General features: G+C 39.7%; 1 protein-coding gene across 1 annotated transcript in view; it reads right to left on the bottom strand.

Annotated features, from left to right (window-relative positions):
* The window catches only part of PLEKHH1 (pleckstrin homology, MyTH4 and FERM domain containing H1), a 45,234-nt gene that overhangs the window by 6,898 nt on the left and 21,779 nt on the right, over positions 1-16,557 (bottom strand). Inside the window, exons 10-23 of the mRNA XM_066552890.1 lie at positions 16,138-16,277; positions 15,360-15,470; positions 14,704-14,790; positions 13,575-13,736; positions 12,544-12,624; positions 11,441-11,620; positions 11,211-11,319; positions 10,240-10,352; positions 9,388-9,564; positions 8,469-8,566; positions 5,784-5,961; positions 5,211-5,366; positions 2,411-2,511; positions 535-676 (exon numbers count right to left, since the gene is read on the bottom strand). Coding sequence (XP_066408987.1) covers positions 535-676; positions 2,411-2,511; positions 5,211-5,366; positions 5,784-5,961; positions 8,469-8,566; positions 9,388-9,564; positions 10,240-10,352; positions 11,211-11,319; positions 11,441-11,620; positions 12,544-12,624; positions 13,575-13,736; positions 14,704-14,790; positions 15,360-15,470; positions 16,138-16,277 — 1,835 coding nt within the window. The remainder of the gene's footprint in view (positions 1-534; positions 677-2,410; positions 2,512-5,210; positions 5,367-5,783; positions 5,962-8,468; positions 8,567-9,387; positions 9,565-10,239; positions 10,353-11,210; positions 11,320-11,440; positions 11,621-12,543; positions 12,625-13,574; positions 13,737-14,703; positions 14,791-15,359; positions 15,471-16,137; positions 16,278-16,557) is intronic.

Below are 16,557 nucleotides of genomic sequence, written 5' to 3'. Positions count from 1 at the left end.
TTACCTCAGTTTACACTGTTTTAACAAATACAACACTCAGTTTCAGGTCAGTAAAAATTATTATACTATTATACTGCTTATCATGCCCACAACCCACAACATGTGTTTTATGTGGTAAAATACCAAATGCAAGCCTGGAGACCTAATAGAGGATCTTAGAAGATGCTCCTCCTGAGTAAGAGGGTATTGGCAGTGTAAGAGGGGAATTTTTTACTATTAATGGAATTCTAGTGGTGGTACTATTTCCCTATCTCTGCTAAGGTACTAATTGGAGCAGGTCCAGTGATGGTTCAGCCTCACTCTGTTTTTTCCAATATTTTTCTTGAGAGGGAAAGGAGAGGCACAGCTAAAGCAAATTTCCCTACAGCTATAGGTATGCTACTATAATGGATCTGTCATGGTTCATCTGATGGTGTGTTTGCTTGACAAATCACACTGTATGTTTGATGTGCCTTTGATGTAAAAGGGAGCTGCTTAGTCAAACATAGTGTATAGATGAAGGAGGACAAAAGAGAGGATTTCTGCCATACTCACCTGAGCCATTAGAGCCACCATTTCCAGAGCTAATTCCTTATTAACAGGAAACCTTCCATTGGCTATTTCATTGCTCACTTGGAAGGCCAGTAGCAACCGCTCACGGTCTGTCTCACCTTTGGCCTGGCTCCGGAAATACAGTCTAAAAAATAGGGAGGATTGTGAAGGTAAAAAGATACTGTGAACAGGAAGTACAGCTGGGAACTTAAATCAAGGTGAGGCAAAATAAAAGTGTGGTTTGTTTTGTTTGTTTTTTTTTTCCACTGAGGGGGTACTGGACAGATTTGGAAGCTGAGGTGCTTCCCTTATGAACAAGATTTGAGCAAGGAGGCTCAAAACATGCATTCTAGCTTAGGAAGCTATTTGAATTCAGTAAACCAGCCACTTCTAGACAGTGAACCCTTATTAAACACAGATAAGTCAGTGTCCATTCATCGCAATCAAGCACAGATAGGCAATATTTAAATTACGGCCTTCTCTGCTTATCACAGAAAAGAGAACTACCTCTCCTCTACATGTATAAGCTTCTCCGAGGCAGCCTTGTAGACTTGCCAGCTTGGATTTGACCACTTACACTGAAGGCTTATTAAAAAATGCCTCAGTTTGCTTCAGCAGGACATAGGAGACCAAATTAGCAGACTTTGTTCAAGGAAACATGCTAGTAAATCAAAGCTATTGTTTTGTATTCCATCAACACTTGGAATTTTTTTGAAGTGGTATAGCAAGATTACTAGTTGAGGTTGAAGACACCAGCTTGGGGAATGCTTCCCAGAACCACTCCTCATACTTACAGTCCACAGCAACTAATTCATATATTAATTTCAAGCTGCATCTATGGCTATAAATTCCACTACATGAGATATTCATTCCAGTGGATCAGTTTATTTATTTTTATGTCTCTTTGAGATTAACTACACTCTTAGGACCATATTGACCTTACAAATGTCTTATCAGAGTCCTTGGTGTTAGAACAGTCCAGCCTTGGAAAGACCATATCAAAACATCCTTGCTGTCTAGCCTATGCACATTCCAGCTCAACAAAATAATACTGCAAAATTTCACTCCTGAAACAAATACAACCTTCTGGGTCAAAAGCAGTAACTTCTGCTTTCAGCTCTATTATACCAACTAACAAAGTTGATAGAAGCTTGTTTCCACCGTTACAGTCAATAAAATCTTCATATGTTCAATACTGAACTCTCTGTTCAGTTTTGGGGCAGCCTTTGTTTTGCCTGCAAAGAGAATTCATTCCTTGTTCTCATACAGCTCTTGATTTACTGTAATTCAGAATTCCTACCTGTATTATAAGTGATTACCTTGTTCCAATTTTTCATTTAGATCTTTGTCTTTTACTTCCCTTCTCTACCATCTTTCATCATCTTATTTTTGACGTTTTTTCTTTATAAAGTTTGGACACTGCTACTACATATCTCTTCTACAGCTCATATGATTTAGAACATCGTTCTTGTATCTTTTCCCTCTTTGTGATTGTTCACTTAATTGCAAGTTGTGGCATACTTGTTTTCATTAGTGATTTTTCCTCTAGGTCTCTCTTCCTCTCAACTAACACATATTCTTCAACTGTGTTTTAGGATCTAGGCAAATGAAATTGTGCCAAGGATGCCTTATTGTGCTACAGCTAGTTGTTAACTATTTTTAAGTCTATTCTGCTATTGCAAAGTGGTTTGGGTTTTACCCCTAGGTCATATGCTTTTGTAAATGCAACAGACAAAACCCATCACATCTCCTGTAGGATTTAACTGCATCTTAGCTAAAATAGTTTTAGTACCAATGGTGCTGGTCATTTACATAGATATATGCAGTCTAGAATGTTTAATTAACAGCAGTAGCAAGGCCACCCAACAGAGAACAGTACCTGTTCTTGTAGGTCAACTTTACAATTCTTGTGCCACCTTCATATTTCCCAGGATGCAATTCTTTTAAGGCTTGTTCCCATTTAGAAATGACATCACAAATCTTTAAAAAATATCAAGGAGAGAGGAGACACAAACTTAGGTGAAATATATAGCTAAGGCTTGAGGGGAAAGCAAGTGAATAAAATATTGTGAAAAGAAGATAAAGAGACAGACTGGATCAGCATAAACACAGCTCAAAGTGACAAAACACATCCTTTGCACAGTATGTAAAAATTAAAGCATTCCAACTGAAAACTCCAGCTCTAACTTGCAGGGGCACACATGAATTCTGGTCTGGTAGTAATTCTCGTGGCTATGTCCATGTTAGCAAGTAGCAAAGCTCAGGAGGAACAGATCTGCCCAGAGAAACTCCCGTTCCTAAGTCCCCATGCCCACACTAGTAGTCCGAGTGACCTCAAAGTCCTCTACTATGTTGGATGACATCTTCAGTTCGTGTTTCATGTAAAAAAAATCAATTTCATGCTCTCAGATTACTCCTTAATGTGAGTCAAAGCATGGTTAATAGGAATGATTGGTAGGTTTACTTCCAAGTCCCCTCTTGAGCCAAACTAAAGCACTAATGTCCTCTGAACAGAAGCAGAATGTGCATGGCTGTACCAAACCCTTGGATGTGTCTGTCCAAATTTTGGGAACATTTGGTCCTAGAGTCCAACTTTGTAACTCAGACATTTTTCATAATAACATGGTTTCTGTTTGTTTGGTTTTTTCTTCCATTCAGCTTCTCCTGGTTATTCTAGCTCTTTTTCAAGTGGTCGAATGAAGGCCCCTACTTCTCTTTTGATGGCATCTCTATGAAAGGAATGTGAACTTAAGAAGCCACATGAAATACATAATCAGATCTCTAAACCTCTCGTAAGCTACTGAGATTTACTGGTTATTATTTACTTGCCAAGGCAAAGCCCTTGATTGTTTCAAGCTCCTTTGTTTACTCTGATACTTCATCTCTCCAGATAGTCCAATTACCAGCAAAGCTCCAGATTACCTGATCTATATCAGGCCATGAAAACAAATGATATAATTTGGCATCGTCTGTGGTAGTTTTCCTTCAAACCATCTACTTCAAAGTTATTGGTGTCTTCTTCCTCTGTTGCTTAATGTGAAATTTTACACTGTGTAAAATTGATTCTTTAAGTTCCCTACAGTTATCAGGACCTCTTTGAAGTTGCACTACAACTATTCCTCCATTAATGCTGTATTACAAGTTATTCTCACAGATTTGTACCAAAATCTGATGGGTCTCATTCATGGCAGCCAGCCTGCTCATTTAAGGCAGTCATTCAGCTGCAGCATGGGTAAAAATCTCCATATGAAAGTCACAGGTGCTAACACTTTTATCTGCCTTCTTCTTCCCATGATCTAGGGCACAACACTCTTACAGTGAAGCCATACTCAGTCAAGCTTTCTCCCCTCTGTACGCTTATCAACAATGAAAGCCTGAGTTATCTGGAGACAGCGAGGAGATACTTCATAATCCAACAGATGGAATTTATACAGACATGCCAAAAGATTCACAGCCTAACAATTTTGTCTCAATTAGGAGTGTCACATTTAATGTCAGTTGTGATATCTGATCATAGCTGGCCTAGCTCAGGCATGTTTCAATTTTGTAGTGAAGACAAATTAAACTTTAATATGTACTAAAATTTGAGTTAGACTTTTTAAAAATTGACCAATTTATCACCTACTAAAATAGATATTTCTATTAAGAACTATATTAGATTAGGCTAGCTAATTATAGAGTCATTTAGTTTGAAAAAGACCTTTAAGATCAGCAAGCCTAATCATCAAACCAGCACTACCAAGTCTACCACTAAACCATGTCCCCAAGTGACACATTTACAGATCTTTTAAATACCTCCAGGGGCAGTGACTCCACTACTTCCCCAGGCAGCCTGTTCCAATGCTTGAGAAACTCTTTCAGCAAAGTCATTTTGCCTAATAGTCATTCTAAACCTCCCCTGGTGCAACTCTGGGCTGCTTCCTCTTATCCTGTCATTTGTTACTTGGGAGAAGAAACCAACTCCCACCTGGCTACAGCCTCCTTTCAGGCAGTTGTAGAGAGCAATAAGATCCCCCTGAGCCTCCTTTTCTCCAGGCTAAAGAACCTCAGCTCCTTCAGCTGCTCCTCATCAGACTCTCCAGACCTTCACCAGCTTTTCTGCCCTTCTCTGGACCTGCTCCAGCACCTCAATGTCTTTCTTATTGTGAAGGCCCTTTCTTAAAGGAGGCCCCTGAGCCTCCTTTTCTCCAGGCTAAAGAACCTCAGCTCCTTCAGCTGCTCCTCATCAGACTCTCCAGACCTTCACCAGCTTTGCTGCCCTTCTCTGGACCTGCTCCAGCACCTCAATGTCTTTCTTATTGTGAAGGCCCTAAAACCAGTGCTGAGTACAGGGAGACAGTCCCTTCCCTGCTCCTGCTGGCTTCACTGCTACAGGCCAGGATGTCATTGGCCTTCTTGGCCACCTGGGCACACTGTTAGATCATGTTCAGATGGCTGCTGACCAAGACCCCCAGGTCCTTTTCCTCTCAGCAGCTTTCCATCCACTATTCCCTCAGCCTGTAGGGCTGCATGGGATTGTTGTGACCCAAGTGCAGGAATTAATATCTCACCTGAGAATATGAATCTAGATAGACAATACCCAAGCTTATTTGATCTTAATTAATTAAGAAAGATTTATTAATCATTTGGCAGTCCTTCAAAGATGTATACTAAAGGTAGCAGAGGCGAAAAATAAATACCTTCATATTGCCAGGCAAACAATGTTCCAAATTCCTGCCAGAAGGATCATCTGTGAACAGAGAAAATCCCATATGGGATGGCTTCCTCATTCCTGTTTCCTGGTTCAGTCTCTGGATGAACTCATCAACAGTTGAGGAACCATCAAAACCTACAACCTGCAATGAAAGAGGACTTAACTGAGGACACAAGGATTGTGACTACTGATGGGTATCACAACTAATGAAGGTGGTTTCATATGGATTAGCATCTCAGGATGAACTGCCAGCTCCAGTGACAACACCTGTGTATTGTCTCCCTTTGTATCACATTCTTTCCCATATTGAGACACTTCCAACATCTCTCCCTTTTTTTCAGCTACCTTTTCTTCCTAAGATCTGTAGAGCTAGGGGTGAATTCCTTTCACTTTTGGGGAGAATCAGCTAAAGCAGCAAGGAGGAGAAGCAGTGTTTATCTCCCAGTATGTATACTGAAGATATGCATATAAATACCATGGTGCCACCCACACACACGAAGGAGGCAGGTTATGGTGCAGTCCTCCAGTGCCCAGCAGAAAGGCAGCTGTGGTGGCTCACCTGGTACGTTCCATTCATGAAGTGCACTGGGATGCTGAAGGGGAGTGAGTGGTGGTAGGGATTTCTCAGGAGGATGGACACGATCTCCATCCGGGAGGGCTTGGCTTCCCGCTCTCCAGCCTGCACTGTGCGGTCTACAGATCTCTGGCAGTAGATGGCATACTTGCCTATCTCACTCCTAGGCAGAGAGGGGGAGAAAACCACAAACATACTCCAAGTGCCATGTCCTCTTCAATTCCCATGCCATGGCAACGCATTCCTCCCTCAGGCCTTTGCTCCAGCAAAGATATGCCTCTATGCAGATCCAGTGTTCATCTCAACAGACTAACAGCTCAAGTGAAAAGCTACAACACAAACCTGAGCTCCAAGGATCTGTAAAACTAAGGCAGACAATGGAATTTCTAGGAAACACAAGAGTATTCCCTGCTTCTATGTGGACTGGACACATACCCTCTTCTGTACCCTGTTGCCATCATAGCATCTGTCAAGTCAAGATCAATTCACCCTCAAACTTGCTGTCATGCCAGTGGAATTTAATTACTATTGTGTCAAGTCCTGGTAAATGTTGAGTTGTATAATCCTGTGAGACTGATGCATTACAAGCTGTGTTTATTAATTTACACAGTTGTACAAATTGTAAGTTTCCATTAACCCTATCTGCCAACCAAAACACTTGACAGAGATTCCAAGCAAGCTTAGATTTGTTGACAGTTCAATACAGGATAGGGATAGTTAGGAAGATGATCAATTTACTGTCTACTGAAGACAGTGCTCCATTGAACAGCATCTAAAGGATGTAAGTGTCTCCAAAGTCAAGCAGGAACGGTCAACTGCACTTTGCACAAAAATGTTAGGAATATATATACTCAGTAAGTTCTGAAATTGAAGTATTTGTATGGATTTGTAACTGTGCTATCACTTTCCAGGGGAAAATAATTCCACTCAAGATGTCTTCAGGGGCTCAGGACATGATTACAATTAAATCCCTACAAGCAACATGGAAGTCCAGAGTTCTGGTTTTTCACTATAGCAATATATTTCTCACCTCCCCAGTAATGAACTCAGACAATATTCAGATAGATAATCTTGCTTCATCAAGAAGCTGTTATGTCTGGTTTCCAGATGCTCCTGAGCCCTGTGACTTCTCACTTAGAACTCTCTGCCCCACTTTTCCTCCTCTCTTAAGAGACTGGACATGTATGCTGAATCACTTTTCACAAAAACAATACTTAGAATTAAGATCTATAATTATTCTAATTAAGATCTTTTAACACCTAGAATAGATCTAGACCATATGCATTATGCAGTGTAAACATTCTAGTGTCTTGCTTGCTGTGTGAAACAAGGAAAGTATATCTACTTAACAAACAGCTGGATCTACTCCATCCAAAGAGAGGTAAGTATTCCTAGAGCTAGGGAGAAGGAGCCATGCTAAATCCCATTTAGCAACTGCTCCAAATCTAAGCTAAAAGACAGGTGAACATAGGCCTTTTTTGGTGTAATTTCTGGGTTTTGTCTACCCCTAATGGCTTCATAGCTGGATCATATAAATAAATTTACTCTTTGTTTCTGCTTGACGTATATTTGTTCACAAAGTTGCTTTTGGGCAGACCATCAGCACAGTAGAGCTTGAAGCTGATGTAATAAATCAGTTTCACACAGCCCAGCAAATCCTTATGAAATTCAACAGTCTCCAACAGCAGAGCATCTCCACTAGTGGGACAAATGGGCCTGTCTGGGAGCTGATAATGCACAAGTTTGAAGAGATGGTTCCTAGTACTAGACAAAAGATCCCTAACATGTTGTCTTAGCAAATGGAAAGAGAACCTGAACACTGTGGAGTGCCCAATACCTGTATTTTTGCTTTTGAGAAGAAATAGCAAATATGAGGCAACATTAAGAAAATTAAATACTTGATAGGAGTACACATTTCCTTTGCAGTGTCAGGAGACTTTTAGCTTGAGTTCAATGGCAGATTTAGGCTTATTAATTGAATATTTGTTTGACAGGATTTTTTACTTTTACTCTTTTACTTTTGTCTTAAAACAGTGTATTTTTGCAAGAGACAACTAAACATCTCTGGCTCTGACCTCCCCACTAAGGACACAGTGAGATATACTGAAGACCAGATCACCATGGAAACAAACAAAGAGCACAGCATGAACAATGGATAACAACTTCTGGCTGTTACCATAGTTACACACAAAAGAAGTAAGAGAAAACACTACTAGCACATGTTTCAGGTTTGTTTGTTTTTCTTAACTTTTTACAGTTCCCTGAGATGTTTTATGCCTCACTTTTGTTCTGTCACTTTGCCTGCTAACCTGACAGCAGACTGTAATCACCTAAAATTTAAGTAATTCATTCCAAGTAATTACTTTGGTCTGTCTTTCTGTCAATAAAAGAAAGTAGCTGCATAAGCAAAAACTTCCCAACGTAGCTCCAGTTATATCTACAAAAAGTTCTTCTGCTAGTATAGGTCACTCAGTTTTGTGAACTAGCTTCATCTAAATGACATATTAATGTGAATGGTCAAAGTGGCACAGCTTTATTCTACTGGGAACCTTCTGATCTCCCTCTCAATATATATTTGTAGGTGTGTGTTCCAGAATTGCTCCCCTTTTTATCTGCAGTGGTGCAAGAGGCAGTCAGCTGAGCAGAACGAAAAGCTGTTGCAGTCCTTACCTGGGGTCTGCATGTCGCTGCAAGTGCTGTTTGATGTACCAGAGGAAGTGATGTTGAGGCAGAAATAGAGGAGCACATAAAGCCAGGAGCTGCCAGCACTGTGAAAGCAAAACTGGAAATCACTCTTGCTCTGTACTTCTTACCTGTTGTCTTTCACAGACTACTACAGCCAAAATGATGGCCAGTGACTAGTGCTTTTTGGAGTGACCCTTTCTGGATGTGTAGTTCAAGATGTTTCAGAGGCAGTAGTGGTCAGACTGCTCTTCAGTAGCTCAGTCTGGACTCTGAGAAGAGCTCTATATCATTGGCTACTTCTGAACATTTGACTTCTGAAAATTTTAGTGTAACTACAACTGAGTCAACAATTAAGACTTAAATTAATACTATGTAACAGAAAATCATAATCAAAAAAGCATTGGAAATTTTATTTCAAATTAGATCCATTATTATTCAACCTGATTTTAATGTCTCATTTGAGCTGGGAATATTGTAATTGCGTATTTACATTCATGCTGTAACTTATTAATTTTTTACCTAATAATTACAGTGCAAGATTCAGATTTCATGTTTAATAGTAATATTCATGACTTGTATGCTGTTGATTATCTAAAATGCAAAACAAACTTAATACCATGCGACAATTATAGCAAGACAACATAAACTATGAACTTTGATTCTGAATATGGTCTGAATAGACTATTTGCAAGTGGTAAACAGTAAAATTTAAACTAAAATTTATTTTTCAAGTAGCTATATTCTTAGTGTTCTTCTTTGCAGATCAGTGCTGAGATTCTCTTTCCCCCAGCACACCTTTAACATAAGCACTATTTTAGGAGAACCAGTCCAATACCTAGTAATTAAAACCATGGGATTAAATGGAAAGTTTTTGCAGAGTGGCACTAAATAAAAAGGAACTGACCTGAATGACTGAGTGGTTCTGGGGTTGTCGGCAGCTGGTCTGTTTAACAAGCTGACAGTAAATTTCATTCTGCAGCTCAGTATGTGTCAAGCACACCTGCAGTGCTGTCTGGGCAAGTGACACATGGTAATCAATAGAGGATGCCTCCACAGGAACATTGATGAACAGCTGACAGGACTGTGAAAGAGTAGAAATTAGTCAATGCCACAAATACAGCAACTTTTCTCTGGTACTTTCCAGGCCAGGTTCACCAGATGTATTTATTACCTTACAGACAGTAATAAATAACCTTGAGAGGAGGGAAGAGAGTCAATACTCAATTCCTATTCCTCCTTCCTTAGTTATGGCAACTATGAAATTTACTCAACCTCCCCCAGTCTAAGGAACTTACAAGTCAGCAAAAGAATTGAGGGCAAAATATGCTTCCTGCCTTCCATGCCTGTCTTTTATCTTGTTCACACTGTCCAGTCTCATTCTTGATCTTATACTTGGAGAGTGCATCTCCAGCAGCTTCACCACTGGTCTTACTGAGACAACTGAATTTGCCAATGAATTGTTTCTGTTTCCTTCAATCCAACCATTGGAGAGGAAAAAGAAGAACAAAGCTAACTTTGAAGCATAAAGTCTGTGAGGAGCATTACTCCTAAGCCCACATTCTGCACAAGAGAAGTTAAATCTCCAAAGAATGAATGTCACTTAAAATCCAACAGTTCTCTGGTAATTAGATGAACCAGCAAGCCTGTCTAAAGCAACCCACAGTGACAATAAACGTTGTACAACATGACCAAACAATGTTACTGCCCCATCAACACAGCAAAATAACTGAAAACCATGCAATGCCCCTTTAAATACCTTAAAAAGTTTCAGGGCTTCAGTCTGTAGAGCCTCTGATGGCAGAGTAGTGAGGGATGTGTGCAACCCATCTTTACTGTAGCACAACATAGGATGCTTCCACAGAGGAGAATCTGAGGTAGCAGATGGGCAAAAACAGGCAGTGTCAGAAACAGGAGAGAGAGAATAGTGTCTATGTTGACAAGGAGCCTTCCTGAGATGGCAAAGCACCAGAGGAAGTAGCACTGCACTAGGCCACATTATCTTTGGTGATACTTCACTGATTTCAGCAAAGCCCACCATGGATAAGGAGTCACCAGCAACATTAACCATCAGCAGAAAGAAGTACTGGTATCCTCAGTCCTGCTACATCAGAGTTTCCTGTCAGATGGATTCTGGTGAGAAGCTGCCCAGGTGTGTGTTCAAACCCTGCCGGGGCAGCTGCCTGCAATGGGGGTCTTTGTTAGTGTAAATCTCTATTCAACAGGAAGCAAGGTTCACGTATGGGGCCAGAATATATGAGAGTGCAAGAAAAGAGTTTTAGGTATGAATGCAAATGTTAATACATATTTGAGAACATGGTGCATAAACAAAATGCATGAGCAGGTATCAAAGATGAGGATGGATATATGTGTAAAGGTTTATATGTGCAGACAGAGAAACAGATGGGAGGGCAAATGTGTTTGAGTGTATTTAAATAAAAGAGCACATGTTTGTATGGTCAAGATTTCCTGGAAAGGAAAATCAAGACCAACAAAGACAGGAAAAAATTTAAAGCACCAGTTCTTTATTTTGATTTGAATTACTGTTACAGACATTTCAGAGGCTTTGATAAATGATGTGACAATGTGGTGGACTTGTCTGAGAACAAGAGACCATATGATGTACTACTGGGAATCTCCTTCCCTCACCTTTGACTGTATTAAACTGGGAATTGAAATTATTCTTCCTTATGCTTTGCTACCATGGAAGAGTTTGTGGTGCTTACTTACTAGGGTCTCCCTCTGCATCCAATAGTTTTCCAATGAGTTGTTCATAAGATGTGCCCACTGTGGCATTACTGCTACCAGCTGCAACGGTCAGATGGTACAGCCAGGTGTTCTAGGCATAAGGATGAGAACAGGAGGGGTCAATTCAGGCCTGTTTTCTACAAACAGGTTAAGCCTGTAGGGCCCATTTACCAAAAGACTCTTGCTCTCCAAAAAAAGACTGCTTTTTTTACCTTCTCCTGTTTGGTGCGGATAAGTAAATATGTGGGACTCTGGTCCTGTGGGTGAATCACCAGTGTACAGTGGGATGAGAGAAGTCCTCCACCAGTAGTTTCATAATCTTCATCAGAGTCACAGGAACGGTCTACTTCTTCCACCTTGGACTCACGCAGAGGCAGATGTCCTAAAGGACACTATGAGGAGCAGAAGCACATTAGATAAGTGTAACTCATCTCCCAGTATGGACCAGGAACACTGCGAAAAAAAAGCCAAGTGAAAATGCTGACAGTTCTGTAAAATGGAAGGAATAAATAATTCAATGTTTAGCTAATGTAATCTTGCACTTCTAAAGAATCTCTTCTTTCATAAGGTACTTACAAAGTGTATCACTAATTTTATTTTTCTTGAGAAAGCATCTACAGGTTAGAATGAGACAATGCAAAGAGAAATATTTTTTTCCCATAAGATACTGCTTTCTTCCCATTGCACTTGAGGGTCAGTTGCTTAGTATCTTGAGCCACTGTTTTCTGACCCTGGTTAGACTTTCTGCTTGCTACTGGAAAAGAAATACTTTGAAAATTTCATAAGTAGTTAGATTCAGACAAAAAAGAAGATATCTTCTGTGCTAACTCTGGAGGTTAATCCAAAATATGAGTCACACCACTGTTTGATATTCTAAAACTTGGGGTTTGATGTCACCAAGGCAAAGTAATGGACTATTGAGCGAGGTGTCCAGAAATGGAAGCACATTACACTGATTACCACCCTCTTCCCAGAATGTCGATGATATCTGTTCTCATGACAATAATGTGGGATCTATCAGCTGCTGTATAAAAGTCTGCTCAGAGGGCTACACAAGACTAAATGGAGCAAGTGAGGAACAAGATGTACAGTGATCTGAGAAAGAGCAATCACTTGCCTTTTAAGTCTGCTGTCATTTAAGCTTAAAAAAATAAAATCAGAGAAATATTGATTCTCTTTGTGGAACAGATCCTGTTGGAAGAGAAGTACCATCAAGAAAGACACCTGAGACACAGAAGCAGTAAAGCACAGTAAAGAAAGCTTCAAAAGAAATGGGAAAGGAGGGTCTGGGAATAAAAGGAGAAAAAGGAATTACCCTATCTTCATGATTTCGATAGTAGTAGAAAGTTTTTCCAATCAGTGCACACCAGACCAGCTTAGAGTGACCGTGCTTGACCTGTAAGGAGGACAAACACATCCATGCTTTTATTATCAGCAGTATTGCCAGAATGACTTTCTAGGACTTCAACTTTCTATTCAACTCTCCCTTAATACTTTGCATATATTTTTTGTTTTATGCTAACATAAGCACTTCTCAAAACATACAGGGCACCCCCTCCAACAACAGGCAAGTACATCCCACCCAAGAACATGGGACATGAGCGCTATGAGAATGGGTCTAAGATTTTGTGAAGTGTTTTACTCATTCATAGTAACTTTTAACTCTGTATACTGAAAGATAATATTAAGGATGACCTTTTAAAGATTATAAAAACAAATCAGCTCATCTCAGCAAGAAAAGACCAGTCAAACTATAGTCTAGACAGCTGTTTCCTACTGCAATGAATAACCTTCAGATCCAAGTTGTCTTTAGCCATCTTAGAACCTGACAATAATTACATTAAAATATTCACAGTAACTTGCAATGTCAAATGCAAGTAATCAATGGAAATTATATAAAGAATAAGCATTTTCTGCCATTGTACTTTGTACTAAAGTACCTACAGACTATTATGACAGAACTAAGTGCTAACCTAGAACCACACAAGCCATTTTTTTAAACTCTCCTATATCACCAAGTTAAAGATCAATTAAATGTGACACTCAAGAGTGTTGACTTTTTTACTGTGACATGCTGTGAATTCCGCTGAAGAAAAGCATACATAAGCTAGATATTTGTTATTACTTACTACTTATCAGTCAGTACCTTTCAGTAGCCTTGTTTGTCCCATCCTTTATCACTTATATAAATGTTTCACTCTGAAATACAGAAATCTACAGCCACTTTTCCTTCTTTCCCTACTCTTACAGAGAGTAAAATACTAATTTTTTGCTCACATTTGCTGTGCAAAACAAGAAACTGGCACACTGTCAATTCTGAGCTAAACAAAGTATGAAATATTTTACCTTAGTGAGCCAGCCTTTCACAGTAGGTTTAGCATCACTGTGAGGAACACCAACAGGACCGCTCACTTGTACTCTCAGGATACTCTGCAGGACATGAATCCATTCCTCCAGGATGTTGGGAGAGTCTGCTGTCAGGAAGTAGGTTCTCTTTTCTGTCACAAGCTGGAAGGAAAGTGAGTGAGAAAGTACATAGCTGCACATCTAAAAATCTTCTCTTTAGTTGCTGAGTTTCTTTATCCCATAAAGAGTTTTTGGTCATTCAGGAGAGATTTTTTTGAGGGTGAGAAAAAAGGTGCTAATCCTTAAAGCCCAAATGAAAAAAGTGAAACTCAGATGAATCAAATTCCCATAAGCTTTCTTGCTGTGGCTTTGTGTCCTCTCTCATCCTTTCTTGTTTCTCAGTGCTGCTGCTAGTTTTTCATTTTAAAGGTGAAATGTGGGGGTTTGCTGCCTTCACTTTGTATTGTGTTTTGCCTTCATTACCCTGTGACTGAGAGGAAAGATGCTATAAATCTAATAGTATTAGGCCTTAGCAACTTGAGTTCCATAAGGGCCAAAGGTAGCTCACAAGCCAGGCCATGTACCTTTCAAAGTATGAAAAAACTTTAATGCTGCCTTTCTAATTAAGTCAATAATAACTTAAAAGTGAACCCAGTTATGGGCTAACTTCTAATAATTTAGAAGTCAATTTCTAAAAGGAATCAACTATTCAGATGTTTCTTTACATGCCTCCAGGCATGTAAAGTCAGGCTTGATATCTTGTGAGAGAAGTCTCTCAGAAAGATCTTAGGTACTAGCTGGTTTTAATTGTTGTAAGAATCATTTTCCCCCACAGATTTCAAGTGCTAACTCCTGCAAAAAAAAAAAAAACGGGAAAGCATTATGATGTAAAACAGGACAAATATAAATGCAGATTTCTTTCAGTTTCAAAAGGGTGTATTTGGGTTACAATTTAGCTCTTTCCTCATTATTAATTAGACTAACTGCCTGTTTTGTACCAGGAAACAGAGACTAGATAAAGTTAGCTCATATCAGTTGAGACACACAGTACCATTCAGTCTGAATTAAGTACTCACTCACCCAGCTGCTGAGTGCATGGTTATGTGCAGGATAAAAAAGCAACACCTACCTGGAATGTTTGGGACCCTTCACCCCTGACAATTTGGCATGAAGAATTCAGTTCCAGCTGCCCTTGAGGTTTGCGGATAACATCACTCTGAGGAAAGAAAAGCAAACAATTTTTTCAGTAGGAAACCTCAGATGGGTCTTAGATTACTTAAATACAGCATAATATGCACGTACAGGTTGGAGTTTGCATTCATTAGCTAGAAAGGACAGCCTAAGGCTGCCAGGTGAAATATGAGACTGTGTGATCCCATTGCAAAAGTCTCCTCAATAGTGGCAGACAATATAACAAGAGCAGTGCTAATAAATGCTGTCTTATGGAGTTCAGATTGGCCATCATGATCAATAAAACAAAAGCAAGCCCAAACAAACACCAACAAACCAAACCCTTACTAAGTGGGAAGGCAGTACAACATACAATAGGTACCAAGACAGCGGCTGAATTTCCACCTTCAGAAGTTTTCAAGATTCAACTAGACACTTGTTAAATGACAAGTTTATTAATAACAACTTTGTTCTTCATTTGATGCATATAGTGAATCATTCTAATGTTGGTAATGCTTTTCAAAATAGTGACATGTCTAACCAAAAGTGGGTTTTTTTAGTATCCTAAATTTCTCTGTGCCTCTAGAGGGGACGAAATATATCCCAGTGACTTACCGGGGACTTGTAGTACATGATTTGTCTGTTTCTGAGAACAAACCATCGTCTTTTCCACATCTTTACCTGGCTGCCCATTTTCAGCAAGTAGCCTGATTTCTCCATGGGTTCCTGGAGGACAGAGGAAAGGGGAGAGGAGGTCATCTTGCACCTCTCAAAATACAAATGAAAGTGTGCTGAAATCAAGCCCAGCCATTTGCTGCATCTCCCATAATTTTCTGCTTTGTTTAATAGCAGCCCTCAAAGATCATTTCACTGATTGTTTGATGCTCTGTAAACTTATTTCTCTTCCTATTGAGGCACTGATTTTCCAAATAAAAGTGAGATTCCTTGAGATCAAGAAGGCTGTCTCTACACCATGATTAGACTCCGGCTCCTTGTCTGTTTGATCTCTTATATTGAAGAGTACAGACTTTAATGCTGCCTGTTGTGAGGTTTCTTTCCTTCCTCCTTCCTTCCTCTGAATTTCCAAATTTATTTTGCCCCAAAAGTGTAAGGCCATCATTAAAGTAGAATACAACTACAGGAAATCAATATAGGTCATACACCCTTGATGCTTATACTTTTACCTAACCACATAAAGAAATTACCCCTTCTTTTGAAGCACCAGATGGTGTCTTTTGATACCAATCAGCTGGACCAATAGCCCAGTCTGTTACAGCTTCACTCTGCAGGGGGATTACTCAAAATCCTGTAGTTACACTATTCTCTTTTAAGGCCAAGGCTCTGTTTGCACCCCTGTGCAAGTGTAACACAGCAGATCCAGTGCAAGCCTTACAGAGCAGATTCCACCATCAGTGGAATAGGAAGATGTTCGCTGTAGCTTGAGCTCTGGCTCTGAATAGTCACCATCCAAGGAGTAGGCATCAGGAGGGATGGCATAGTCACTCTCAGAGCTCATTGAGGACACAGATACACCTGCTCAAAATAAAGGAAGGAATGAGAGTCATGGCTAGACAAAAGCATGCACTGAATATTGTACACTCCAAAAACATTTCTGCATTCACCATTAAGCCTTTTCTTTTGGTTCAAGAAGAACAGACTTTGGAAACTCAAACCCCACTAACATGACTTCTGAGGCCTCTTTTTATTTCCCTAGGAAGACAAGTAGTAAAAAGTGAGTTTTGGATACTGACAGTGAAATAAATTTATTGCTGAATAAAACCATTAAAAAAATTAAAATATATATAAAAAAAAA

The sequence above is a fragment of the Molothrus aeneus genome, chromosome 6 (assembly GCF_037042795.1).
Source record: "Molothrus aeneus isolate 106 chromosome 6, BPBGC_Maene_1.0, whole genome shotgun sequence".
NCBI lineage: Eukaryota > Metazoa > Chordata > Aves > Passeriformes > Icteridae > Molothrus > Molothrus aeneus.
The sequence above is the reverse complement of the archived record's forward strand: the minus strand, read 5'-3'. Positions and strand labels throughout refer to the sequence as shown.